We start from the raw sequence: 27,560 nt of genomic DNA on the forward strand, positions 1-27,560 counted from the left end.
ACTACCAAAAAAAAAAAAAAAAAAATCGACATTGCTGCTTATATATGCAATGATCTTTAATGTGTGATGCCTCATCTACTTATAATAGCAGTACATAAAGCCTATGTGGAACAGTTCCTTTTTATAAATAATATAAATAAATATATATACTCACTACAACATTTTATAGAAACACATGTATACTTGCACATTCTAGCAGTTATCTAAACAGCCAATCATAGGGCAGAAGCACAATGCAAAAAAGTCATGTAGATACAGGTCAAGAACTTCAGCTCATGTTCACATTAAACAACTGACTAAAGAAAGTGTGATCTTTGTAACTTTACTTTCCGGTGTTGATTTTGATATCAGAAGGCCTGGTTTAAATATTTTAAAAACTACTATTGTCTTGAGTTCTTCACACATTACATTCTCTGGGGTTTGCCCAGAATGGTGTGAAAAACAAAAAACATTAAGTGAGTGACAGTTCGGTGGGTGGAATTGCCTCATTGGTTGCAATGCCGGAAGAATAAGAATAGAGCAGACTTTTTGAAATCATCACTATTTATAACTGTGGTAAACAGAAAAGCATCTCAGCATGCACAAAACATTAAAGCTTGATGTGGATGGGCTCCAACAGCAGGAGAACACATCAGGTTCCACTCCAATTACTGGAGGCTATCATAGGTGCAGGGTCACTCAATCTGAACTGAAGTTTAGAAAAAGTAACTTTTACAGTCTTCGGTAAGTCTGTGCCTGTAGACTTCCTGTCAGCTCTAACAAATTCTGCTCTCTCTCTCCTCTGATTCCTCTCATTAACAAATAGTTTCAGCCTGCAGACTCTCTGCTCACAGGATGTTTTTTTGGTTGTCGCATCATTTTATGGAAACTCCAGGGACAGTTGTGTGTGAAAATCCCAGGATATCAGCATTTTATGAAATGCCTAAACCATCCCAGACGAAACCAATGACAATGATTGCTGCATGAATGAGCAGGTGTATAGGTGTCGATATTAAAGTGGATGGTGAGTGTATACAACAGTACACATGACAATGCAATGCATAAGCTGTGATCCCCACTGGCAATGCGTTATTTTAGCCAGTGAGTGCTCAACTTTTTTTTTTGCCTTTCAGTTCAGTTATAATGCCCTGAAAATCCATGGTAGAAATTCTTTCCATAAATTTGCTTTTTATAAGGTCATTAGAAATTGGAAAGATGCATAGTGTAGAGTTAATGCATTAATCATTAATATGTTATCTTTGGGAGAGGAATTCATCAAAACTTGACTGAATAAATGAATAAATGTTCGTGGACAATCAAATATGATATAGACGATATGGTCTAAAACTATTTTAAATGTAATTTTCCCATGTTTATTTATTTTTTGTATTTCATATGGAATTAAATGATATTAGGGATACTGTTTCTAAAACATGATTTTTTTTTTACGATACTACCTGAACATTAATGAGCCCAGCAGGTGGCGCCAAACACCAACAATTAATGAAAATTAGCAGCAGCAGGATTTATATCAAGAGCTCCACACAGAGGCAATAGCTAGAATTTGATCAGAGCTTCTTTATTTGCCTGATTTTCCTGCTTTCTGCTCAATGCAGAGACAAGTGGTTTTACATCTACACTTGTCACTCAGGCAATTAAAACAGACAAAGATAGGTCTATTAGAAAATAAGTACTTGTACACCAATTTATTACATTTAGAGACACGTTTATCATGAGTGACTTAAAAAGGGAGGGATAAATCTCATCCAATCAGGATTACAGGGCCACCAATGGCTTTTTAGTAGGCATAACAACCTTCAGAAAAACCTGAACTACTAGAAGTTCATTATTGTCTTTTGTAAAATAATTACAGTATACACCAATCAACACTAACACAATTTCCATATGAATTATAGAACATTGATTTACCGGAGGTACAATACAATTTTTACCAGAAAATCTGTGACAGGATCATGGCCATCCAAGACTCATTTGTGATTGAACAGAAAAGCCCATGTAATCCTCGAAAACGTAATACTGGCTATGATGAAAAAGGTATCTAAACATGGTGGCCACACTTTGCCACTTACAGCACTTTTTAAAGGACCTGCTGCTAACTTCCTGGTTTCCGGACACCACAGCACACCTTCAGAGACCTTGTGGAGTCATGTCTCAAGGGGACATAATTGGTTGGCAGGCACAAGAGAAACCTCCACAGTATTGGGCCTGATGTTTTGGGTATAGCCTTGTTGAAGGTATGACACTTGCTGGATTACTGATGACACCAATAATGTAATGCAGCACTATGAGCTATTAAGTGCTGTTGAGGAGTCATAACCACGCAGAGTCATATCAATCATTGCTTTGTTCATACTCAATTAATCAATCAGTCAGTCAACAAGCAAATGCACTTTTACTATTTTTAATATTCACTGAGCCATGAGGAAAAGCATTCAAGTCACAATCACGTTCAATTTGAAAGTAATTGCAGACTTGCACATCAACTTGGTTTTGCCTGATCAGTGTTAAAAGATGTCTCTCCTGAATGCATGTATAATCTGTTGCTCTCTGACTAAAATAATAAATAGGTTCTGAAGCTTCAGAGGCTTGTTCACCAGCGAGATCTAATCAGGGACCTGGAAGTGGGAGAAGGCCTGGAAATGTGTTACGCTCAAATGGGTCGTCCTTACATACGGACAAAATGAACATGTCTAAATGTTTTCAAGCATCTGATAGGAGTCTGATAGCAGTGTCTCACAAACAGCTCTACAAAGACAAAAAATGGCCAGGGAACCAAAACACGGGGAAATGTGATCTGTGATACATTGTGTCTGTGCTGGTGGACATGGTGAAGTTTGTGAAGGGAAAGGTGGAAATGGTGTTGCGAGTATATATGTAAATATGTATGTGGAAACATACACACATAATAATCGATGTGGTATTGAACTAAAGCAAAGCGTCCATAAAGCTCAACTGTGCATATTAACTGCCTATATTATATTATCTTGACTGTTTATCACATCAATTTTATATCACTTGAACATTTTATGCAAAAAATGCCTTCAGTTTCAAGCTGACATTAATTATATGTTTAATTGTTTTTCAGGGGTTTATTTTTAGGTTTTAACCCATTTAATAATCTGTACTGAAAGAGCTACTGTACTGTATTCAGAGATCACATGATGAGGAACTAATGTCGGTATTCACACTTAGATACTACAGAGATAAATACAGGTTCACATGATATTTATGGGCTGTAAGTTGTGATTTGACGGCAAGGTGGTTTAGGGGTTAGCACTGTCGACTTGCACCTCCAGGGTCCGGGTTTAATTCCCAGCCAGGTTCCATTCCCGTCTTTGTGTACATGGAGTATGGACGGTTTCCTCCCACAGTCCAAAGACATGCAGATTAGGCTAATTGACATTCCCAAATTGCCTGTAGTGTGTGTGTGTGTGCGTGTGTGTGTGTGGGTGCCCTGCGATGGATTGGCACCCTGTCCAGGGTGTACTCTACCTCGTGTCCCAAGTCTTCTGGGATACTGTAGGCTCTAGGCCCCCCGTGACCTTGAATACAGGATAAAGCGGTATAGAAGATAAGTGAGTGAGTGAGTGAGTGAGATGTGATTTTCCAACCATGTACTAATAATGAAAAGATGTAAATCCCCTGGCTGGGCTTGAAAAATCTCTGGGGGTTTCCAGACCCCACTTTTACGAAAAAACACACAGGACTATCAATAAATTTTGCAGCACTTGAAATGATGTCTATATTAACCTGAATATATATTAAAACACACATATATACACACACACACACACACACACACATAAATATACACACACATATAGAGTCAGCTAAAAATGTATACACACTTAATAAAAATAAAAATAATACCATGATGTATATTATATTATTATGATATTATTATTATCATATTATTATATACATCACTATACTGTATAACATATATATATATATATACACACACACTCACCTAAAGGATAATTAGGAACACCATACTAATACGGTGTTTGACCCCCTTTCGCCTTTGATTTTGGCATTGATTCAACAAGGTGCTGAAAGCATTCTTTAGAAATGTTGGCCCATATTGATAGGATAGCATCTTGCAGTTGATGGAGATTTGTGTGATGCACATCCAGGGCACGAAGCTCCTGTTCCACCACATCCCAAAGATGCTCTATCGGGTTGAGATCTGGTGACTGTGGGGGCCATTTTAGTGCAGTGAACTCATTGTCATGTTCAAGAAACCAATTTGAAATGATTCGAGCTTTGTGACATGGTGCATTATCCTGCTGGAAGTAGCCATCAGAGGATGGGTACATGGTGGTCATAAAGGCATGGACATGGCCTGAAACAATGCTCAGGTAGCCCGTGGCATTTAAACGATGCCCAATTGGCACTAAGGGGCCTAAAGTGTGCCAAGAAAACATCCCCCACACCATTACACCACCACCACCAGCCTGCACAGTGGTAACAAGGCATGATGGATCCATGTTCTTATTCTGTTTACGCCAAATTCTGACTCTACCATTTGAATGTTGCAACAGAAATCAAGCCTGGACATTTTTTCAGTCTTCAACTGTCCAATTTTGGTGAGCTTGTGCAAATTGTAGCCTCTTATGCCTATTTGTAGTGGAGATGAGTGATACCCGGTGGGGTCTTCTGCTGTTGTAGCCCATCCGCCTCAAGGTTGTGCATGTTGTGGCTTCACAAATGCTTTGCTGCATACCTCGCTTGTAACGAGTGGTTATTTCAGTCAAAGTTGCTCTTCTATCAGCTTGAATCAGTCGGCCCGTTCTCCTCTGACCTCTAGCATCAACAAGGCATTTTCGCCCACAGGACTGCCGCATACTGGATGTTTTTCCCTTTTTACACCATTCTTTGTAAGCCCTAGAAATGGTTGTGCGTGAAAATCCCAGTAACTGAGCAGATTGTGAAATACTCAGACCGGCCCATCTGGTACCAACAAATGCCAAGCTCAAAATTGCTTAAATCACCTTTCTTTCCCATTCTGACATTTAGTTTGGAGTTCAGGAGATTGTCTTGACCAGGACCACACCACTAAATGCATTGAAGCAACTGCCATGTGATTGGTTGATTAGATAATTTCATTAATTAGAAATTGAACAGGTGTTCCTAATAATCCTTTAGGTGAGTGTGTATATATATACACAAAAAGTCACTTAAAATATTTACGCACTGCAGGAAAATGTAATACTTTATAATATATGTAATACTGAACAAAAGTCTTAGGCACCATATTATATGCTGTATTAATTTTGTTATATATGTTTATCATGTCTGAATAATTATGTACAAAATCATTCAGTATTTCCATATAGAACTTAAAGGGTGCCAATCCATCGCAGGACACACACATACACACACTCACACACCCATTCACACACTATGGGTACACATATCTTTGGACTGTGGGAGGAAACCGGAGTACCCAGAGGAAACCCACCGAGCACGGGGAGAACATGCAAACTCCATGCACACAGAGACGGGAATCAAGCTTGGCTGGGAAATGAACCCGGACCCTGGAGGTGCAAGGCGACAGTGCTAACCACTACACCACCATGCCGCCTATTTGAATACAATAACATGTAAATGTAATTTTGAAAAAAATGCTTGATGTGTGCTGTGGTGTTATTTTACACACAAAATTGGCACCAAAACCTGCATTTGATTGATTCCATTTTTAATGGAAAATGTAAAACATCTCTTTAGCCTCAATGTACATACAGTAGCAAACAACACATACAGCAAATAAAGCACACCATGTTATAGAAAAATCATAATTAATATATTATATATATGTATATTCTGCTATTTACATATTATATTTCAGCTGTAAATTTCACAATAACTTTTTTTTAAAACAAACACATCATATACTGCAAATTCCTTTATATTCTCCTTCTGCACAGTGAATACCAGCCAAACTGTTAATAATTTAATATCACCTTTAAACATAAACAATAAAAGCTAACAGCTTGGCGTTGGCAAACGTAAAGGAATGCTGCTATAGTTGGTTGGCCTGGCCTTTCCCCCTGACTGTCTGACCCTCAGCAGACAGTGTAGCTAACAGTTAGCAGCACAATAACTACTGATTAAGAGTATGCCTCAAAGCATCATCTTCTGAATAAAAATGCCTTCGTTGTTGTTCTTTTGCATTGGTTATCCACAGCCTATAGCATGTGAGAGCTCGAAAGTGCTGTGCTTAGCAGTTCACATCTCTTCCTACTCAGCAACTTGCAGCTGCCTGCTCAGAAGAGAGAGAGTTCCACTTCCTCTGCTCCACTGTTCAGACATCCCTCAGCATCTCACCTCACTTCCTGGACAAGCAGGAAGATATCAGGTTGGGGCTGAGCTCTGGAGCAGACATAGCGACAATAATCAAACTGAATATAGTGACATCATGGAGGAAGTCATGGGTCCTTGCACGGAAGCGATAGTGTTTATGGTCATTGGTGCGAAATGTGCGATTCAGGGATCGGATCTCAGAGCAGTGGTTTCCTTCTGAAAGGTCTGGAGATTGTCTGCACCTATTGCCATGCTCACGGAGTGAGCATGAATGCCGTCAGCACTCTTCCTCCTTTACCTCCTCTGTGCTCTGCTCTTTCAAATGCCGGCTCAGAGCGGCCACAGCGTCCTTTACCGAGTGGTAGAAGATGTTCTTTACCTGAACAGGTAAGATGAACGTAAAGGTGACTATCATAGAATACAGACTGGTGATCATTACTTTTTTTCCTGCTAATGACTGTATAAAACTGTCTTCCTTATAGGCTAAACTGCTGCAAAAGATCTATTTAACTTCATCACAGTATCAGTGTTCTTCCATAGGGAACCTAGCAACTATCTATATTTTTGGCTTAAGGAGACTACAAGAGGGTATAATTACCCACAGTTCTGGCACATAAACAATGATTCTTATGTATTTGTAAAATTACACACATGCGTCGGTCTGAAAGGTTGCACCATTTCTTTGTCATCTAGCAAAAAGAACGTCATACATTTTTCACAGTACCACAGGACAGACGTGAATAAGAAAACAAAGGATAGAGGTGTTTACCTGTAATTTGTCCTCATAATTGATTTGGTCTTTGAGAAGGCGGAGCTCCTGGGTCAGGTAATACGAGTTGTGAGCATGTTCAGGAGACACAAAGTCCACGTTTACCTGAATGCAACTGTGCAAATTCATCACCTGCGGAGAGGAGAAACAACACATTACACTGAATGTACACTGACTTACAGTTCGAGTCTTTTCAGTAGATTGTGCTGGGATCTTTTGCAAGAACTTTTCATTTAATCTTATAGCTGGGATCATCTTCCTAAAAGAGAGCTATTGAATGGCTCCTTAGTTTTTCTTGTTTAGCAACGTAGATTAAAACATGCCAACCCAGCAATAACAATAGACATTAAAGGATAATAGACAATTGGACGAAGAATTGGATTTTTAAACTTACACTCGAGCTTGCTTACGTTAATTTAGTTTGTACGTGCCCTCTATTTCCCCAAACATAAATTAATTACAAACTTAGATAAAAATCCCTGACCAAGATAAAGCAATTACTGATATCAAATAAATGAATATATTGAACCTTCGTACAAGCTCTATTCCAGGTCTGTGTGTATCGTTTGTGCTGCGAGATTCGTATCTGGCCGCCCGCTTTCTTTGTGCATATACAAGGGGTGTATATAAGGTGACTCGTGATGAAATTTCTCATGAAGGAAAGTGTAAAACTAATTGACATTTACAGAAGCCTTCATGCTCAATACGTCGACGAGACTCTTAGCTGTAGTAAAATATTTAAACGGTGCAAAGTTTTAAAGAAGGCCACATCTGTGAATGACGATGATCCCATTCGAGGTGGCTCGGAGCCCACTGCAGTTGTTTCCCTAAACATGCAGCGTACGGAAGTCCCTTCGGGAAAAAAATTACTGGTTTGCTCACCAAAGACTTATGTTTTTGCAGGACAAAACACAACCTCATGCTGCCCGCCGCACCACTTGTGCATTCCTGACCTTGTGAGAAGTGATTTCCATGTGGATGCACCATTAAAGGACCTCCTGAAATGCCAGCGTTTCAAACTTAAAACAGGCAGTCCAATCATTGCTGTGGCCTACTGAGCCAACTTTCTACATCTATGGTATCCAAACACTTTTGAAAGGTTGGGATAAGTGCATAGTGTAGCCTAGTATGTAGCATAGTGTTCCCTCACTGTTTTTGTTGGATGCCACATGATCCTCGTCATGATGGAAACCTCTACACGCATATCTATGTGCCTTTGGAAGTGCTAAAATGCATCAGGTATTTACACATAAGGTTAGGGGTTTAGATTTGTTACTGGTACTACACACAAAGGACCTCAAGATCCATATCACTGTCTTTCCACTGTCCTCTATCCTTGTCTTTTAATAAAGTAGGTGAGACAAGGGTTAACATGATAGAAAATGTGTGGAGGACCTGGTGCAGGGCTCCGGCAGGGATAATCACGGTGTCCCCATAGAACTGCAGCAGTGTGCGACTCTCCACACCGTGTTCCTCCAGCAGCCTCTGCCGCAGCTCTGGGCTTAGGTACCAGCTTCCCTCGCGCAGAGGGTCTGCCTCATTCTCCCATTCTGCCTCAGAGTCAGCCTCAGCGTCTGCCTCGGCACGCTCGATTGCTACCTACATACACACACGGCCATGCACAAATATATATGCAAATATTACGGATTACCCTAAGGCATATTAGCTACACACACTTGTATAAAATTAGTGGTAATATCATGTCATGACTGCTTGACCTTACGGGATAAAACACAATGGTTTAATGAACAGTGACAAACCGTTTGGAGGAATTCCTGGATCTTATGGAGATCTTTACTCAGGTAGATGTGCCACAGTGCGCCTGGAATTTCACTGGGATCTCCCAGCCTGTTCTTTGCACTCTCATCCAGATCCTCTCTCTCCAACAGCTTTAAAACTCCTGAAAGACACAAACACAGCGTTACCACAGTGATACACACTATGGGTCATAAAATCCCTTTAAAGGTTGCATAGTGGTGTTTATTAAAAAAAAACAAAAAAAAAACAGAAAGTATAATGCACAATTTAATGATTTTATAGACTTAAATGGAAATCACCATTATCAAATGTCTATGACTTTATTTTCACTGACCCAACAACAGGGAACACTTGTCAGAAGGAACATCTGTATTATATCTGTTTTTTAGTGGTCATGTTATGAAACAAAATTCCGAATTAATATGACTCACTGCATTTGATTTGAGTGTTTTCAAACAAAATGACAGTAAACACTTTATGTAGTCTTATAGCTATTTTTGTTGCGATTTTGGCATTGATACAACGTTAAATACATTTCAATGCCATAGAAATGTCTTTAGGTTGAATTCACAATTTAGCTCTAACCTGACTTGGAAAGAGCTCCATTGCCCCTGGCGACACCTACATACACCAAAATACTCATAGTGTCAGAGATTTCAACATGGAGATTGCTGGTTCCAAAGTCCTGATCTGGGCATGCTGTCACACCTGTGGATAAACATACACACACACACAAATATATATACAGCATATAGGAATAGTGAAGATACTGAGCTACTAAAAATGACCCAAGCTGGATTAATAAAAGAAAGATTCAGTATGACAAGCTAAGAGAAATAGGAGGTGAAGGACTTGGGGAATACCATGTGCACAGCAGAGGCGAGGACCCAGGTCTGGCCGAATGAAGAATGATGGAAGGCGAGAGGCCAGGTTGAGGGCGCCATCTGGACCAGTGTATTCTGGAACTGGCAACGCCCTCATAACATCCTCATACCTAGGAAAGACAATGCTGTTTTATTAACCAAGCCATGTATTATCCTCTGTCCCTGCATACCTGCAGCAGTACCCTTTAACATAAACTACGGTGTGAAATGTTATTATTTCATCACAAATGATACAGGTAAAAGCATTACATTATTATTCTGTTAAGAATTAGACCCAACAGCTATGAAATGATTACCTGAGAACTTCATTTTGAAAATGTCACAAAAAGGTACACTTGAGCTTTGTATAGAGGTCTACTGTATATTAAAATATGTTCAAGTTCTAATCAAGTTAATGCGAGTTCATTCAAATTCTAATAGCAGATTTTGTATCCAGTGGGTAAGCTGGAAAATGCATGCTAACCTGGATGGCATGAGTGCCAGGAACTCCTCCCCTGATGGCCAGTCCTTTAGTCTGTATACTGCAGGGTCACCTTTCGCAGATTTAGCTCTCTCTGATGAAATAATAATAAAAAATAATAAAGCATGCAAAATGACAACACTGTAACAGCAGCATCACTCATGATAGTTCTGGACGACCCTTTGCTCTGCATGCTTCATTGTTTTCCCTGCTGTTAAACATCTGATCCAAATAACCAGCTAATTAACACCACAGTGCAACATGCCCCATTTAGACTGCTTAAAAGCCTGAGATTTCATTTATGTACTGTATATATATATATATATATATATATATGTACTTTATAGGCCAGGAAACACTTGGTAAGATATCCCTGCACAACACTTACTTGACACATCCTCAAATCCATCCCAAAATTCCTTGACGCAGGTGTTTATGATGCTCCCATCACGGCAGTTGTAGAAATCGCTGTGGAGTGCCGCAAATTCCCTACTAAAGTGCTCTGGCTTCCACAGACCGGCATTCAGACTCTTGTGCAAGCCAGAGACCAGCACCGGCTGTGAAGAAACAATGAAATTAAAATCAATCCACTAAATGATACTAAACAGTGCGTTATTCAAGCATTGTGTTAAGAAGTCATGACTCCATTCTACATGAGTATTCTACTTAGGCTATTTTTGTTTAAAAAGATGATATGCTGTCAGTCCTGAAAGCACAAGCTTTGCCTTGTCTCTCTAACCAGGAACAGTTATTGCACATACCGTGCTCAGTAACACAAACCTGCTCTTGAGTCCAGTTCTCTTTGAACAATCTTTGGTTGCCTTGGTGATGGTGATCTTTAAGCCAAAGCAACCGGTGGCTGCCTATCCAATCATGTGGAACACTGGAATGCAGGTCGGCCAATGGGATTCGAATAGGCTTCACCTCCTCCAGCTCTTCCTCCTCCTCCTCCTCCTCTGTCAGCAAATCCCGGTTTAACCCAAGTTTGGTCATTTTCGAGGCGGGAATTTTATTCTCCACTACAGACGCAATAATGTCATCCAGAAGGTTGGGCATGCAAGCTTTCGTAGCGGTCTAAAGCATAAGGTACAAACAAAGTAAGCTATTTTATATCTTTTAAAGATGATAACAATACAGAAATGTGAGGCAGTAGCAAGGAGTGACCTGATCAGTGTTGCTATAAACTGGTGCAAAGGCTATTCCAGGCCCAGTGGATGCCAGCCGTAGTTTTCCAGCTGTGGATGTTAGGAGGTCACGCAAAGTGGATCCCTGCTCTGGGCTGCCTGACTTCCTGTCCAGAATCTCCATATTGTCACACTCCACTTTACCTGAGGTACACAAAAAAGTACATCAAGACAACGCACAAGTAACACACACATAAAGCGATGTGCAAAAGTCTTTAAGGGCACCCTTTATTTCAAAGAGTCAGAACTTCTCGTTTTTTCAGTCTAGTCTTGAGGAATAGTTCTTCAGGCTTCCCGAAGGACTTTTTTGCCTCGTAGGAATCATTCAAACATAAAAAAAAAACTTTTAACTTAAGGCATAAACCAATGAGAAGCATGTGCAGACAAGGACAGATGATCAGGCCAATGATTAGTATACTGGTGGTGATGAATGCTGAGTGGAGGGAACAGACGAGAGGGGAAACGAGGCTGACGCTGAGGATGACACATAAACGATCAATTTGCCCTTTTAGGGAATTTACAGCCTTTCGCAGTAACATATTTGTTCACATTTCTTAAATTTAATCTACATCATTTAATTTAATATAAAGAACTGAGGGGTGGCTCAAGACTTTTACAAGTCCCAGTACTTTACTGTATAATGTCTTATTAGTTGTGTAGTATTTCAAAAGATAAGGGACACATATTTACTCTTACTAAGCCTCGTATTATGTGTTATGATATATTTATGTAGCCTGGAGCATAGAAGGTCTCTCAAAACACCAGGTGCTCTGGCTATTTACAGACTGTTTATCACACAAGGGTCCAGGATATTAATCAGCAAGAAGCGTTAGATGAAACCACAAGTTTTCTTGCTGTCTGTGCACATGATGTAGTGACAACATTAAGTGAAATGAGGATATGGCAGCTTTTATCGTCACCTAACCTGAGAATAAAAAAAAAAAAAAAAACGCAAAAAAAAAAACCCTTTTAACAAATTAAAAGGAAACATGCATATTGCGCAGGTTGCATTAGGAAAATGAACAAAAATAGAAAATGATACAAGCTGTAGCATAAAAAACAACAGTTAGAAAGCATGGTGAAAATAATAGCTTTGCTACTTCTCTTCTTCTCATCATAGCATCCAAGTCAGAAAGATCCTGACAAACCCCATCCCCAAAAGTTTAAGATATCTGATCATCACAAAGTTGCTACAAAGTCAAAATCACAAAATTGTCTGGAACGGCTCACGGATGCTGTAACATTATAATTTCCTTTATTGGATGTACTGAGGAGGATTACAGTAGGATTAAAAGTGTATTATCTCAATGTGCATGGGTGTGATGGTCAGATGGCCACAAACCCTTGCCCTATAAATGTACGTGATACATTGCATACTCTACACAGTCACTGCAGGGGTGTTTGGCCTATTTGGAGGTTTGTTTTTCTGAAATGCTTATCACCTCTCTCTCTCTCTCTTTCTCTGAAGTAAAGAGGAAGAGACTTTTTTTCAACCTTCTGTAGGCTTGGGACGCCTGTTGAGAATAGAGAATAAACAAGTTCTTACTCACCTCTTCTCTCTGTGGAGATCTTGTGAGCAGTCTTCATTGTGCTCTTCTGCTGATTTTGCTGCTGGCTTTTCAACTCGCACTGCGTCCTCCCAGAAAGCTGAGAAATCACAACACAATCATCGCATTTTTTTTCTCAGCATAAACCAAACTCTGAACAGTGAAGGTAAAGTCCAAAAAGCGATTGTAAGGCCCATACAGTACAGAATGCACTAGGGAGTGCAGTAAAAAGAGATTACCTGCAAGAGGCCGTTGGTGATGGTGGATCTGGAGAGGAAGGCACTGCTGCCGAAGCAAGAGCACTGAGAGGGAATGCCGTATTCTCTCCTTATAGAGTGCATGGCACTCTGCAGATCTGCTAACACTGTAGGTCATAGAGAATCATTTTAACATCAGCCTGACATCTTAATCAATATGACTGTCAAGAAGCTTACTGCAGGTCAAAATACAGTATGTGTGAAGACCCAGACAGATCCAGCAGATCCACACATCACTCACCCCTCTCTGGTACTATCTGAGTAGACATTAGATTCTTCAGGTCATGGGGCTGATTTTTCACACACCGTACCCAGGCATAGAGTTCTTTATCTGAGAATGCGAGAATATAGAATACACACAGGTGTCATCACACAGGAAATGAGACAGACTTACAAATAAGTGTCACATAAGTGTATTTCTAACCTTTGGCACTCTTTTTCTCACGGGCTTTGTAGCAGTCCATGCACACCACAAAGCCACACTTGTGACAGGCCCAGTGCATATTAAACAGAGTAGCTTCACATGCATCACACATCTCTCTCACACCTCTCACCGCTCGCTTCCACATCACCTGGGCTACACACACACACACACACACACACAGACAAAAGAAGCAAAAAAGTGTTAAGGTTAAGAACGCTCTTCTTAACAAAATAGATAACATTGCTGATATATTATTATTATTATTACAGTATTATTATTATTTGTTCATATAATTTATTACTCAAATAGATTTGTTGCATCGTATGCTTATTCTACTAAACCTTTATAACCTACTTTGATTTACACTTCAATAGACATATATTTTGACGCACAAAGACGCACTCACTGTCTTTTTTGACCCATGTGACAGCTGTGTTTTCTGTCTTGACAAGCTGGCAAAACTTGTCTCCTATGAGTGTCAGAATGTATTTGGCTGTGTCCAGCTCCATCTCCCTGTGCCCGTCTTCCTCTTTGTCCTCAAAGCCTGCCATCCACACACGCACTGCTTCTTCATCAGTGTCCTCGACAACTGAGAAGCCGTCCACGCGCACTACTCCGTTCTTGCTGTACGAGAGTCTACGGCAGGGGAAAAGGGCAGAGGTAGCAGATACCATGATCAGAGAATGATATATCTTGGTGGTAATAAAAGTGTGCTTCCTGGCTTGATGAACAACTAAATAAAACGCAGCCTGAGAGTGCTGATCCTGTTGAATTCTGCACTCTGTGGCCAAGTGATGCTGAATAAGAAAGAGGCTGCCAGCGTGTATTCCTGAACCAAGCAATTTTCGATAGGCTCTCAGGAGCTGTTATACAGACAGTGATTAAGTTTAGCTGTTGACTTAAAGGCACTTTGAACTGGATTTATAAACTTATGTTTCCATTAAAATCAGCTAGAATTCCTAATTAAACAATAAGAAATAATAAAACAACTTGGCTTAGGGTAGAAAAATAGGGTAATACTTCAGCAGTTTCTGCAATTGTAAATTTGCAAATTTATACCATTATCAGGTTTAACTACATCCAGTGTGTGTGTGTGTGTGTGTGTGCGTGTGTGTGAGTGAGTGAGTGAGTGAGTGAGTGAGTGAGTGTACAGTATGTGTGGAATTTGCATGTTCTCCCTGTGTTTAATAGGTTTCCTCTGCATACTCCAGTTTCCTCCCACAGTCCAAGGACAAATACTGTATAGGCTGATTGGTGTTTAAATAGTGTTTGAATGGGTCTAGGTGTGTTTGTGTTTTGCAGTAGATTAGAACCTCATTCAGGGTGTACCCCACCTTCTGTCCTAAGAACTCTACAGGATCATTGGAATAGAGAATGGATAGATTGATGGATCATTATCATCCTTTAATCTGACGTTAATCCAACCAGGGAATGTTATCCAGGGTTCGAAGAACACCAGTTGATACAAAGCTAATAAACCTTTAACTGACAGGAGGGGTAAAAATCTCTTAAAAAAGAGATAGGAGGAAAAACTTCTTGCAGACTGACAGGTTAGGATAAAGCTTCCAGCTTCCTCTAGACCAAGATGATGTTGGCCTTTCCCCAGTGGGCATGTCTCTGATTGGACAATAATCAGAGAATCGGTTTTTCTCTGTGACTGACAAACAGTTAATACGAGGATTGGATGACCAGTGTTCATTCTAACTGACAACACAAGGCACACACTTGACATAGCATTGGCCAGTGTTTAGCCTTGGCAATGTTTACCTTCATGGGACCACTGCTGATCAATGTCTGCAGCCTGCTGCACCTGCTCCAGTGCTAGCACCAGAACGGCTAACTTACTGCTGGTGCGCGCCATACATAACAAAAAGATTCTAAACCCTTATTATATCATCTGTATGCCTAGGTTAATTGCTTGAGCAATGCGCGCTAAGCATATAGCTTTACCTAGTGAGAGCAGTGATGCAGTCTTGCAGTATGACTTTATTAATTACTTGGCTAACCAATATCACCATGTGTTATGGTGGGGTAAAGCCACTCAAACATGCTATAAGTAAGTAGCCACAAATCCGTTAATCACCTAGACAGAAGGAAACATAAAAAAAAAAAAAAACTATGGGGATAATTGGCAGAGAAAGAAGTGATCAGCAGGGAGAATGAGAAATGAAATGGAGGGAAAAATGACTCCCACCCGTTAGCAATCTGGCTAACATGGCAAGCTCAGGAATAAACAGCATGCTGAAAGGTATATGAATGCTAGAAGAAGAGAGAGAGCGTAGACAGACTGACCCCAACAAAACATTGAAAATTCATTGCTAGCAGGTGCCGGATGCTAATGTTCCCCAGGAGAAATACAATTACAATTTTAGAGTCCTCATAATCAGCCATCTCAACCCCACTAGAAGCTCACCTGCGAAAGTAGTAGAAGCGACAGAAGACGGGTGAAAGGACAGGCTCCTGTGCCTTGCGTGAGCGATCCAATCGGCACTCCCGACATTTCTGAACGTTAGCTCCAATCTCCGCACAGGAGTCATCCTGCAAGAAGGCCTCACCGCTCTGCTTCAGCTTCCTTACCTTCCTCCAGTCCTTTAGCACGGAACGAGGAATGCCGTCTGAAGGGGGAAAAAAACAACATCCTCGATCAGCTCATCCATGATTATTCAAGCGACCACAGAATACAAACACTGGAATTACTTTTGCCATCTGTCTCTCTCACTATAGTGAAGGACTACCGTTTTTAATTATCTTTCACGGGTTACACCACTGAACAGGGAACGGCATTGGTACATCTAAATGTATTAAAGCGAAGCTGCTGATGGCTGAGAAATGATAAGGTCTTTTTAACCTTGAAAAAAAAATGATCACAGCTGTGATCTGTCTGCTCCTTTTATTGAGTATATTTCTCAGTGTGACTGTATCTCTACTGGAGACATCCCAATCTCAGTGGCTGAAATTCTTCCAAAAACAGCCTAAATCGATTTAGAACCTGCTTAAATCCATTTATGCAGCACCGTATGTGATAGCTGCAGTGTAGGCACAGCTAGTCAAATTTATAGGCAATAAAAATAACCTTGACATTCATTCAACTGAAACTTCAAAATCTGTTGAAAAAAAAATACATACCCTCACACATCACACAAAAAATGAAAATGAAAGACACTTACTGCCATGCAGCCTGTTCTGAGATTTCTCTTTGGTAGTCTGGATTGTGCCGTTAAGTTTCCACTCATCCTCTTCTCCTCCTTCCTCTTCATGCTCTCTCTGACTCTCGCCTCTCTGTTTTTTTAAATCGGTCTGTTTTTTTCGAAATGTGGGTTTGGCCCGACGTATGCTTCCTGGGTCAGATTTGTGACATTCACTCTCATTGCTCGAGTCTCCTCCACTCTTACTTTCAAAGGTGGACTGAAAGGTCCGTTTCTCCCCATGATTATTATTCTCCATCATTATGTCAGCTGGGATCGGCTTCCTCATATTAATGCATAGCTTCTTAGTCTGAAAATTAGGCTTCTTACCATGCAAGCTGCCATTTCTATCCACGGTGGGTTTTACATCTTCTAAAGTAAGTTTATTATTCCCAGTCAGAGGTGTTTTTTTATCCTCTGTGTTGGACTTAACATTACTTCCATTGGGCTTCCTGTCTTCCACTAGGCAATTCCTGTCCAGATCTTTAAATTTCCTATTATCCAGAAAAAGATCATTGGCCTCCTGTGCGGGCCATTTATCCTCCAGCCCATTCATCTCCTGTTTGATTGGCAGTGAGACAGTGGTTGTGGTGGTGAGTGTGGTACTGCCCCCTGCTGTCTCTGAGGTGATACTACCCCTGTCTTGCTCAGAGTGACGGGTAAGCCAAGCTTTTTTGAGTTTGTGGTAATTGTTTTGACCAGACTTGGCAGATTGGTTAGTATGAAGTGAAGGAGACAGTGGTTGAACTTTTGCCACCGAGCCTGGTTTGCTGGCTACAACTCCAGTGACCTCAGGGACCAACCTGGGGTATTTGGGTGGGCTAGGGTTGAATACAGAATTTTTATCTTGCTCCAGAGAGTGTGCAGTGCATTTGGTATGCAGGCTGTGTGTAGTGCATGTGTATCTGCTCTTGGTAGCGTTCGAAGTGTCTGTAGTGTGCGGGGGCTGGACGACATGGAAACTTTGTCTCGGTTCTGAAGCAGCTAGTCCAGCTCTACGTTTCTTTACATGGGGAATGTCTCTAGGGGGGCAACCGGAGAGATTTACCTTTGGCTGAACTACCCTACTAATTTCCTCCTTCTTCTTTTCACATTGCTCGGATACCAAGTCTATGCTTGAGTGTGGTGTATTGATATTTACAGAGTATTTCACCCCACGATTTGCAGGTGCATTTATATTTTTAGTCATGTTCAAAGGTGTGTTACTGTCCTGTTTTAAAGCAACCATGTTAACAGGATGCACCGTGTCCACAGGGGTCCACAGGATGCCCCTCTTACACTGACCATTGCTGTCTTTCGAGTGTGTGCTTGGCAAACTTTCAAATGTTCGCACATGGTCACACTGAACTTGGGAAAGTGACCTTTCAGTGATGGTGTGATTCACAGATGCGTGCATGTAGCCAGAAGAGCGAACTATAACAGAAGCAGTGGCAGCCTGTGTGTTTAACAATCCTCCGTTGGTTGTGTGACCCCCTACCACTCTTTCTCGGTTGTGCAAAACTCCGCCCCTCTGCAACTCATAGCCCTTGTTTGTGAGGGCTAATGGCTCAGGACCCGCCCTCTTTCCAGCGACCGCTCCGTGTCTGAGCTCGGGAGTCAATGTGGGCGGTCTGTGTTGATTCTGACCCTTTACAGATAAGCTCATTGGCTGGATGGGTGTCAAGGTAGGTGGTGACATCCTACTTTGTCCGGACTCTTTAGATGTCACAATGGGTAAAGCTGGGGGGTGAAAAATGGGGGCCCTGTGCAGTGAGGGTACAACGCGAGAGGAAGAAGATGATGAAGAGACAGAAATGAGAGAAGCAGAGGAGACTTTCCTCTCCATGCTACTCACGTCCATTTCGTCCAGTGAGATAGCTTTTGATATGAGCTGCTCTGTAATCTTGCCTAAGAGACCTTCCTCTTTCTCAGGATTCCGCTTGACGAGGGGCGGAGGTCTAGCCTTGACTGTGCTCTGTGTACTAGCGGAAGAGTGTACAGAGGCTGCAGTGTTTGAAGAACTCAGTCTCTCATACAGTTCTTTGCTGGGTGGAGCTCTACGTGTGGAAGCCTTGTTATCCACACTGCTAGCTGCAGGGGTGTAGTAGCTACTCTGGGTGAGTGTCGGCGAAGGCTGGGCTGATTGCAACCTGGGAGGTACGCTATGTCTGAACACGTGCATCTCCCGCTCATGCTGTCGCTCCTTCTCTTTCTCTTTGAAATGTAGTGAAGAAGTGGGGCTTTTAGGATAGGGTTCTCTGTCTGAGCCGAGTTTGGCTGTGAATGGTGCTACTTCGATACTCTCCTGCAAAATACGCCGGCTTTCCTCCTGGTAACAGCTGGTGCGGTCGCCTGTGAGGTCGTACACCAACTGAGGCTGTTTGGAGCGAGCAGAAGGTGACTCCGTGACTGTGGTGTGGGATGTGTGTCCACTCTTGCCTACTACTGCCCTCACACGCTCCTGTTCTGCCTTCAGTGGCATATGGATTGAGATTTGGGTCTCTACAAACCCTCTCCTCTCTGGTTCCCTAGAAACAAGACAAGTAGCCAGAAATGTGTGAAAACAAAAGCACTCAACACTATTGTGTTTTAGCTCACTTATGATTCCGCCTGAACTGATATGTAAGTCATATACAGTATGTCATTGCAGGCCTGATTAGTATTGCTGTTGGAGTAACATGTGTAGTGGAATGTAGCAGTGAGTACTCACTCTGTGCTCTTAGAGGTGGGGGTGTTGGGCTGGGCACTCCTGGATGGTCTCTGGGGTTCAGCGCTCGAGGGCGGTACAGGCAGTGGAGGTCGCAAAGTCTGACTTTCTGTACTGGTTACAGGAGAGGTCTGAGGGACCCAGGGGCTCGGTGTGTTCTGTAAACACACACAAATACAAACATGAATAATATGAATACATATTAAATATTGATAGAAAGTCTGGAAGTTTTAGAACTGCCTATTCGGTCTGACATGGCAAATTACTATTTAGCTGAAACTATTTAGAGAATAAATCAGGTCTTACATGTGCCAATTTATATATTTTTTTCGACTGATGAACTCCCTCAATCCATCATAGACGAATACTCTAGTTCTAGGTGCAGGGATTTTATTTTTAAAGAAAATTTTTTTTCCACATTTTGTGAAACTGCCATGTTATCTCCCTTAGAAAATGCGCACAATTCCAACAAACTAGAGCAACATTCCAAGCACAACACCTAAGCAATATCTGGAAGTGAAAATAATAATGACATCCAACCATACTAATATGTCCTAATACTATAATTATAAGGCGTGATACAACATTATGCTGCCAATCAAGAGGAAAAATTACAGATTTATGATAAAACAAGGTACCTGTACAAAGCATATAAACGAATCAATAACCTGTAAAATTTCTGTACACATGCCTGACCCAAATCATTAAAATCTACCCTACTCCTTATATACAGTGGAACCTTGGATTACGAGCATAATATGTTCCAGAAGTGGGCTTGTGTCACAAAACACTCATAAACCAAATTACATAAGAAATATTGAAAATTCTAATTATTTATTCCACAGCCCAAAAAATAAATACATAAAAATAATTAGCACAAAATATAAAGTAAAAATAAAACAAATTAACCTGCATTTTATCCTAGAAAAGGTAAAATAAATCTTGACAGATAAGTGTTTCCGTTTGTTTGCGCAGGCGCTGTGTGTGTGTGTGTGTGTGTGTAAAGCTAAAGTTAGCTCCCCTCTCCCCCTTCTCACGCGCGTACACAGCGGAAACATTGTTTTATCGGAAAAATAAACAAGAAATCTCTTTAATGACACTTGATTGAGCGACACACTAACAGAATCACTGCTGTATCGTAAAAATAAAACAAATTAACCTGCACTTTACCTTTGAAAAGAATCGCAACGGAGCAGTATTTCTGTGTAGAGCAGAGAGAAAGAGAGTGTGTGTGTCAGTGAAGGCAAAAGTAGGAGGGGTCTGTGTGTGTGTGCGTGTGCGTGTGTGTGTTTGGTATGGTGTCCAATGACGCATGCGCCCACAAAGAGCAGGCTGATACAGAAAGAGAAAATGGATTTTTAACCTCTCTAATGAGACTTGCTTTTGCTTTACATGGGTGCTGTACACACACGCATACAGACGCAAAATAAAACATGTTTTACGCGCACACTCATGGTCACAGTGTTATAGTAAATAGTACACGCGTACACAGATGTTGTTTATACCAGTAAGAGACGCGCACTAAGACCCAGCAGGGGAGACGATTACCCACAATTCCGCAGCGCAAGAGAGAACCGTTGGCTCAGTTGTGATCACGTGACGCTCGGTGCCAGAACAAGAAGTGCATGCGAGTGATACTCGCTACTCGTAAACCAAGACTTGTTCGTTTTTCAAGTCAAAAGTTATTAAAAATCTTTGATCGTTTTGCGGCACATTTGCAAACCGCGTTACTCGCAATCCAAGGTTTCACTTTACTTTTTTGCACAAGTAAATGGTCTTGAATGAACCCTTACCCTCCTTAGGCTAGCCTCAGACAAGCCTGCAGTCTCTGGGGGCGTCCACTTCGACCCTGGTATTCCCAGACCGTAGCTGTGCACCCCATTAGGAAAAGGGGGCCAGAGGACTGGGTAAAGGCCCATCGGTGCAAGGGAAGCAGTTCCCGGGCCCTGTCCTAGAAGAGATGGTGTCGCCTGCAGGGTCAACGGGTGGTGGGGGAGACCCAGAGGCCCCAGCCGAGCATGTCCAGCCAGGAGTGCTGAGGATGGAGGCAAACCAGGTAGGAGAGCCGGAAGCAGATGAGGGTGGGGAATGGATGGGTGAGTAGAGCACAATGGAGACTGGGAAGGGAGGGGAAGATGTGAAAGGTGTGCAGCAGGACTTATGATCTTGGTGTGGGAGGTGGTGGATGTAAGGCTTGGGGAGCTGGAGGACGGAGATGGACTCTTCAGATGGTGTTTTGAATGGAGGTTGGGTGGGGTGTGTGAAGGTTGGACATAGGGAGAGAGGCTCTCCAGTTCTCTCCTCACAAGTGCTGGGTCTCTATAGACTGTGAAAGGCTCATTTCTGTCAATGATCAGTGGGCTCTTTGTTGCTTTATCTGGAATATGTATATGATTACTGAGAATATTCTGAGGAGGGGTCCTTGATTGAGACTGTGTGTCTGTTGAGTTAGGAGAGGGGGCATTATGTTGATGAGGCATCGAGGTAGGGGTCACTTTGAAACCATGTGTGCTTTTAAAGCCAATGATAACTTTATCTGTACTGACTTTTGAGGGTAAGCTGCTCTGTTCAATTTTGACAGCTTGAGGGGAGGCATTGCACTTCAGCCCGCTAGACTCTGTAACCTCTGGTTGTTTGGAAATCACCTCAAGAGAGGAGCAAGGACTTAGGCCCTCAGTGGACTTGTAGCTAACTTCTGAGACAGGAGTTATATCATTTCTAGGACTAGCAGCTTCAGGAGACCGACTTGACTTAACTAGTTTAACAGCATCCATTTTTGTGTTGCAAAGCATAGTGGGAGAGCGAGTTAAAAGTACTCTCTGGTCTTCTTCCAGTACTTCTGCTGAGTCACAACTGCGTGTAATGACCTCCGGGCATGTCAAATTGGATGTCTCAACCACTGGGTCACCTGGTGGAATCTCCTCAACTCCCTCGCACTCAGGTGGTGATGTGTGTAATAACACACATGCGGGCTCCATGGAAACCAGCTGGTCATTCTCTTGGGATGCCAGAAGGGCAGATACAGCTTCACAGTCCTCTTGTGATGTACCCTCATTCTGGTCCTCCTTCCCTTCATCTACCTGTTGCGTTTCTACTTTATCACAGCCCAGGCTTATGGTGCACTGTAGTGTAGTAGCTGTTTGGTACACTCCATTGCAGGGTGTGTTGGTTAAATGACCCTGCAAGGGCATGACATTCCCTACTCTCTGGCTTTCAATGTCTGCTAACTGGTTAGAAGAAAGTTCTATGCTTTTGGGGGACAAGTGAGCCTTCAGGTCATGTCCTAAGTGTGCTCCAGGACTGCTGACTGTTATGCAGTCAGCTGAGTTCTTTGAAGATTTTCTCTCTAGGCCTTTTGAGTCCAAGTTGCTGCCCTCCGAATCACTGCAGTCTGACTGGTCAGAGCCACTGTTACCCTTCGGCCTCTTTAGTCCAGCACTCCTACTGTTCTTTTCGTCCTGCTCTTCCTGGTCCTCTGCTTTCCTCCTCTTCCTCTCGTTATGGTTGATCCTACTCTTTGAATAATCTAGAAATAAGTAAAAGTAGTAAAGCAATAATACTAGAAATAATTGCTATGCAGATGACTACAGGAAGTAGTATATTTCAAGTAGCAGACACTGATGGCTGAATAAGAATGGCCTCTCCCTACAGAGGAGGGTAATGTAATAAATCTAAATGCTGTTAAATGGAATTCAAAAAGTGAGGGAGCTGTTAATATCGGGTTAATGTATTGCTGCTGCACCTCACCTGCTTTTGCTTCATCAGCTTCACTCTCCTCCCTCATCCCGTCTGTGTCGTCCTCTGTCAGGGTGCAGTTGGAGTTCTCGCTGCACAGCTCTGGCTGTTTTCGCTGCACTGGCCCAGAGCTACACACCTGCAGGAGAGAGGGGGAGGGAGGAGGAGGGATAAGTGTGTGCATAAGCGCGGGTGTGTGTTTATAGTATAGTCAATAAATCATAAGCAGCGTGTGTGTGTGTGTGTGTGTGTGTGTGTGTGTGTGTGCCCGCACGCATGTATGTGTATATCAGCGTGTGTAAGTTATAAAGTCTCAGATTACTTACTGTATTTGTGTGTGTGTGTGTGTGTGTGTTTCTGTGTATGTGGGTGTGTGAGAGAGAAAGAAAAAGAGATCCAATACCTGATCTGTTTCTGTAGTGTTTCTTGACTGGTTTCCTGGATTCTAAAGAAAGATTAAAAGGGAGCAAGAAAACACAAGTGAACACAACAAATTATCACAACAGAAACACTAAAAAAAAAAAAGAAAGAAAGAAAAGGAAACAGACACACACACACAAAAAATCAAGTATTTTAGTCACCAAGGTGATCCTGCTGATCTTGTTAGTGTGAGTTGTACAATTTGCTGCAGCATTTTCTTCCACTAATAACAACTGGCTAATGTCGTCTAGAGCCAGCACATGCACAAGCGCTGGGTCCACGGTCAGAGGCTCTGCTACCTATGGGGACAGGATCACACAGAAACAAAGCACACGTCACTTCACCATACATAAACTGTAACCGCACGGTCTACCACAGGAAACGGCATGCAAGATGTTTTCCCACCTGGTCGGTCAGGACAGTCATGGTTCTGCTGGTGTGATCATGGTGGCTGACTATACCATGGAGCCACTGTGGTTTGGAGTCAGGTCTAAACACCTTCACCCTGAGGCCCTTCACACTGCCGTGTCCTGTATAACACACATAACATCCGTCGGACTCAGAGCTCTTCTCTGTTACACCATAATAAGCAAGCATGCTGGCTTTGGTTACTTTCCCTGCCAGGGGACCAACAGCAAAAGAAAATCCTACAGCCACATCACATCCTAATTAGTAGGGATAGGAATCACCAGTCATGACACGATACAACATTATCACAATACCTCGGTGATGATGCTAAGTATCACTATTTTATAAATATCCCAATTCCATATTTCCCTCTGAATTTGGTGTAAGATGTAAACTTTTTAACAGAGTTTAACGATTAATTAAATACAACCTGTTCATTGGTTCAACAAATTAAAATTTTACTTCAATCTAGCAAAAAAACTAAATTTTTTACTGAGCAGCACATATTCATGTCATCCCAATAGTTCTCATTTCTACAAACTTCACAAATAATCCAGAGTGTGTGACCTGTAGGATTATAAAGATGATTATAAAGCACTCGGTACAGAGTCGGTTATGTCTGAGGCTGATTGGCCGATCACCAGTCACGGCTAATCCAACTGAAAAACAGCCATTTCTGGTCACTGGCTGACCAACTTATTCCAACATAAAATAGAAAACATTTAGTATCATTAAAACAGTCTGACTTGATTTATCACCTTATAATTTGGCCTACTATTTTAAATGATGTCATATCTACTAACAAAACACTATAATATCTAACAGCCTTGTGTTGATGTTCTCACTGAGTACAGCAGGAAACCCAATCTTTTTGGTCAGCAACATCAATGTTATACCAAGTGCTGGGTAAAATGCAAATCAAACCTAGCAAGCTTCTCTATTGTCGCTACTGTAGATATTGTTTCCTGGCACTGTTTGGCAAAGAATTTCATCATCTTACAGCCTCCAGGAATGTGCTCCGATATGCACAAGTACCACTATGCCATGGGAAATGAAAACACCCAGGAATAAGATTAGTAACCATGATGTGTCACAGATCTGTGGAAAAGTGGCAATTAAAAAAAAACAAAAAAAACAATCTGTCTAACAATATGCTGAACAACAGAACTCAATGTTCAAGGTATAGTGCAATGTTCTGCAGGAAAGCCAATAAGAAACCATCAATCTAGTAAGAAAGAATAATAATAATGAAAATAATGAAAAATAAAATTACAAGGAAACAAAATAACACTTGATAGACAGGGCTGACAGTCAGCTTTGTAATAAACTAACGGTGGCTTAACGTTAATGAGGAAACTCAAGAGAAAGCCTGACACCACATTCCTGGGGTTTTGTCAGATGAGGGATATGAACAGACGTCCTTATTTTCCAGCAACAGGAGAAAGTGGAATAGATTACCTAGCTGAAGAATGTGCTGGAGCTTACGGTGTCTGAGCCAAGCCTGGAGCTGCTCATGGCTGGAGTGATCTTTTGTTTTCAGCAGCAAGCTTCCATCGTCCACTTCCCCCTGTGCACACACACACACAAACACACACTCTAGTTAGCATAAGAGTGTGGTTCCTATAGGCCAGAAACTAATTAAGAGCAAGAGGCACACAAAAGATTATAAAGTGCTTCAGATGGTAGAAGAGAAAAAGAAATGGAAAGACTGGTGGAAGGAGATATACATGTATACACATTTGTATGGACACACACACACACACACACACACACACACACACACAGAAGAAATAGAGATTTATTAGAGAAGCGTGTTAGACAGACAAGCAAACGCAGACACACATGGTATTTCTCATCCAGACAGAGACACACCCCCTCTCTTTGTACACACACACACACACACACACACACACACAGTTGAGTGCTTCAGGTTATGTAAGACAAGCTGGAGTATGTGTACCCTGGGTTCCTTATTTAAAACAGAATCTCACACAAACACACACACAAGCAGAGAGAGAGAGAGAGAGAGAGAGAGAGCGTTCAAAAATGACTAATATCCAGATTATCACACACATTACGCCTATTTTCACACTCATCCACACTAAATAAACAAAGCATTTCTCACATCACCTTCAACATATCAAATAACTTCCCCTTATATCAGTGAACTCTCTCCCTCCTTCATTTCCTCATCTCTCTCTGCACGTCTGTTTCTCTGCACCCTCCCCCTCACACACACACACACACACACACACACACACACACACACACACACACACACAGGATTAAGGTTGATCCCTCTCACTTGGAAAGGTCACGTCTAAGCTAGGTCTTAACACTATTAGCTGTGCAGGGAGTGTAAAATGTGTGTGACGACACAGAGACGCGGTGTCTGCTTCGTCTGAGTAGTCCCTGCTGTCCATTAGACTTCTCCCTTCCTCAGGTACATTTGGCCACCGGTTTCCGTTCCTAGACAATTCTGATTCAGAGATGTCCGTTTGATTTCATACAGTAGCGAATCCAAATGCTGCACGACTGACCTCGTCTTCACCGTAAACACACAACATCTCCCCCACCATCTCTTTCATTCTGTATGCACGCTCATACACGTGAACCCGTGTGTACAGGAAAAGGATCCCATGACATTACCTTGTCAACATGTGATAATCTGTCCTCACAGTCTGGACTGATCAGGGCACTGTGGGTATTTAGATGATTTATATTATTATTATTATTGTTATTGTTATTATTATTAATAACAATCATAATAATCATCATTATGCAGAGAAACATGATACTGTACATGCAGAAGCTGAGTATGTTCCTCTATAAAAGAAAATGCATGTATAGAAAGCCTGATGAAAAGAATGACGTTCCTTCCTAACATAAATACAAACACGCTGCAGGATTGCACGACCTCGCTGAAACAGATACCAATTACTGGTTTGATTTCATCATCCTAATGATCGCTATGAAACTGTTAATTAATCATTACTGCTGATCAGTGCATTTCTATTATGAGCTAATTATTTCATTTTCGATGCTGTAACAATAGCACAGCTGGCTGATATCCAACACCGGCGAACCCTGCAGTGACCAAGCTTACTCACTAAACACGCAGCTCTATTCGGGAATTCTATTTCCACTCAATCAGGTGAGATCTTAGAGCGAGGGGGTGAGACTGCATAATGTGGCGCGTGAATCACCACAAGGATCATCTGTGCCGCGAAAGACGTCAGTACGCTGACTTGGAAAAAAAAGTCTTCCGATTTCGGATCATATCGGACGTTTTTAGTCTGACGGAGATGATCAGCATCCCTAAATTCAACAGGGATACACAGTTGTGGCAGAATTTCCTAGAAACCTTTTTTAGCTTAATGATGGGAGAGAGAGAGGTCTGACTGAACAACGTAGAGTGGTGAGACGGGACCCAGACACCTTGTCTTACTATGGTTGTGTGGTGTGCACCATTAATGCCGCTGGTAGTACTAACCCTAACCTAATACTCAGCGCCTAAAGAGGGGGAAAAAAAGGACA

The 27,560-nt window shown here is 41.8% G+C and overlaps 1 protein-coding gene across 1 annotated transcript in view; it reads right to left on the minus strand.

The window, feature by feature from the left end:
• Window positions 1-5,726: 5,726 nt before the first annotated feature.
• Window positions 5,727-27,560, minus strand: part of jmjd1ca (jumonji domain containing 1Ca) — a 68,681-nt gene continuing 46,847 nt past the window's right edge. Inside the window, exons 4-27 of the mRNA XM_053509793.1 lie at window positions 25,482-25,590; window positions 24,021-24,145; window positions 23,777-23,914; window positions 23,599-23,640; window positions 23,208-23,334; window positions 21,254-22,986; window positions 19,464-19,618; window positions 16,757-19,281; window positions 16,003-16,204; window positions 13,996-14,225; window positions 13,590-13,742; window positions 13,407-13,496; window positions 13,148-13,272; window positions 12,912-13,008; window positions 11,342-11,505; window positions 10,958-11,251; window positions 10,566-10,734; window positions 10,181-10,271; window positions 9,697-9,827; window positions 9,419-9,541; window positions 8,836-8,975; window positions 8,471-8,674; window positions 7,076-7,207; window positions 5,727-6,685 (exon numbers count right to left, since the gene is read on the minus strand). Of these exons, the coding sequence (XP_053365768.1) occupies window positions 6,584-6,685; window positions 7,076-7,207; window positions 8,471-8,674; window positions 8,836-8,975; window positions 9,419-9,541; window positions 9,697-9,827; window positions 10,181-10,271; window positions 10,566-10,734; window positions 10,958-11,251; window positions 11,342-11,505; window positions 12,912-13,008; window positions 13,148-13,272; window positions 13,407-13,496; window positions 13,590-13,742; window positions 13,996-14,225; window positions 16,003-16,204; window positions 16,757-19,281; window positions 19,464-19,618; window positions 21,254-22,986; window positions 23,208-23,334; window positions 23,599-23,640; window positions 23,777-23,914; window positions 24,021-24,145; window positions 25,482-25,590 (7,401 nt within the window). The 3' untranslated portion in view covers window positions 5,727-6,583. The remainder of the gene's footprint in view (window positions 6,686-7,075; window positions 7,208-8,470; window positions 8,675-8,835; window positions 8,976-9,418; window positions 9,542-9,696; window positions 9,828-10,180; window positions 10,272-10,565; window positions 10,735-10,957; window positions 11,252-11,341; window positions 11,506-12,911; window positions 13,009-13,147; window positions 13,273-13,406; window positions 13,497-13,589; window positions 13,743-13,995; window positions 14,226-16,002; window positions 16,205-16,756; window positions 19,282-19,463; window positions 19,619-21,253; window positions 22,987-23,207; window positions 23,335-23,598; window positions 23,641-23,776; window positions 23,915-24,020; window positions 24,146-25,481; window positions 25,591-27,560) is intronic.

This window comes from Clarias gariepinus, chromosome 13 (assembly GCF_024256425.1).
Source record: "Clarias gariepinus isolate MV-2021 ecotype Netherlands chromosome 13, CGAR_prim_01v2, whole genome shotgun sequence".
Lineage (NCBI taxonomy): Eukaryota > Metazoa > Chordata > Actinopteri > Siluriformes > Clariidae > Clarias > Clarias gariepinus.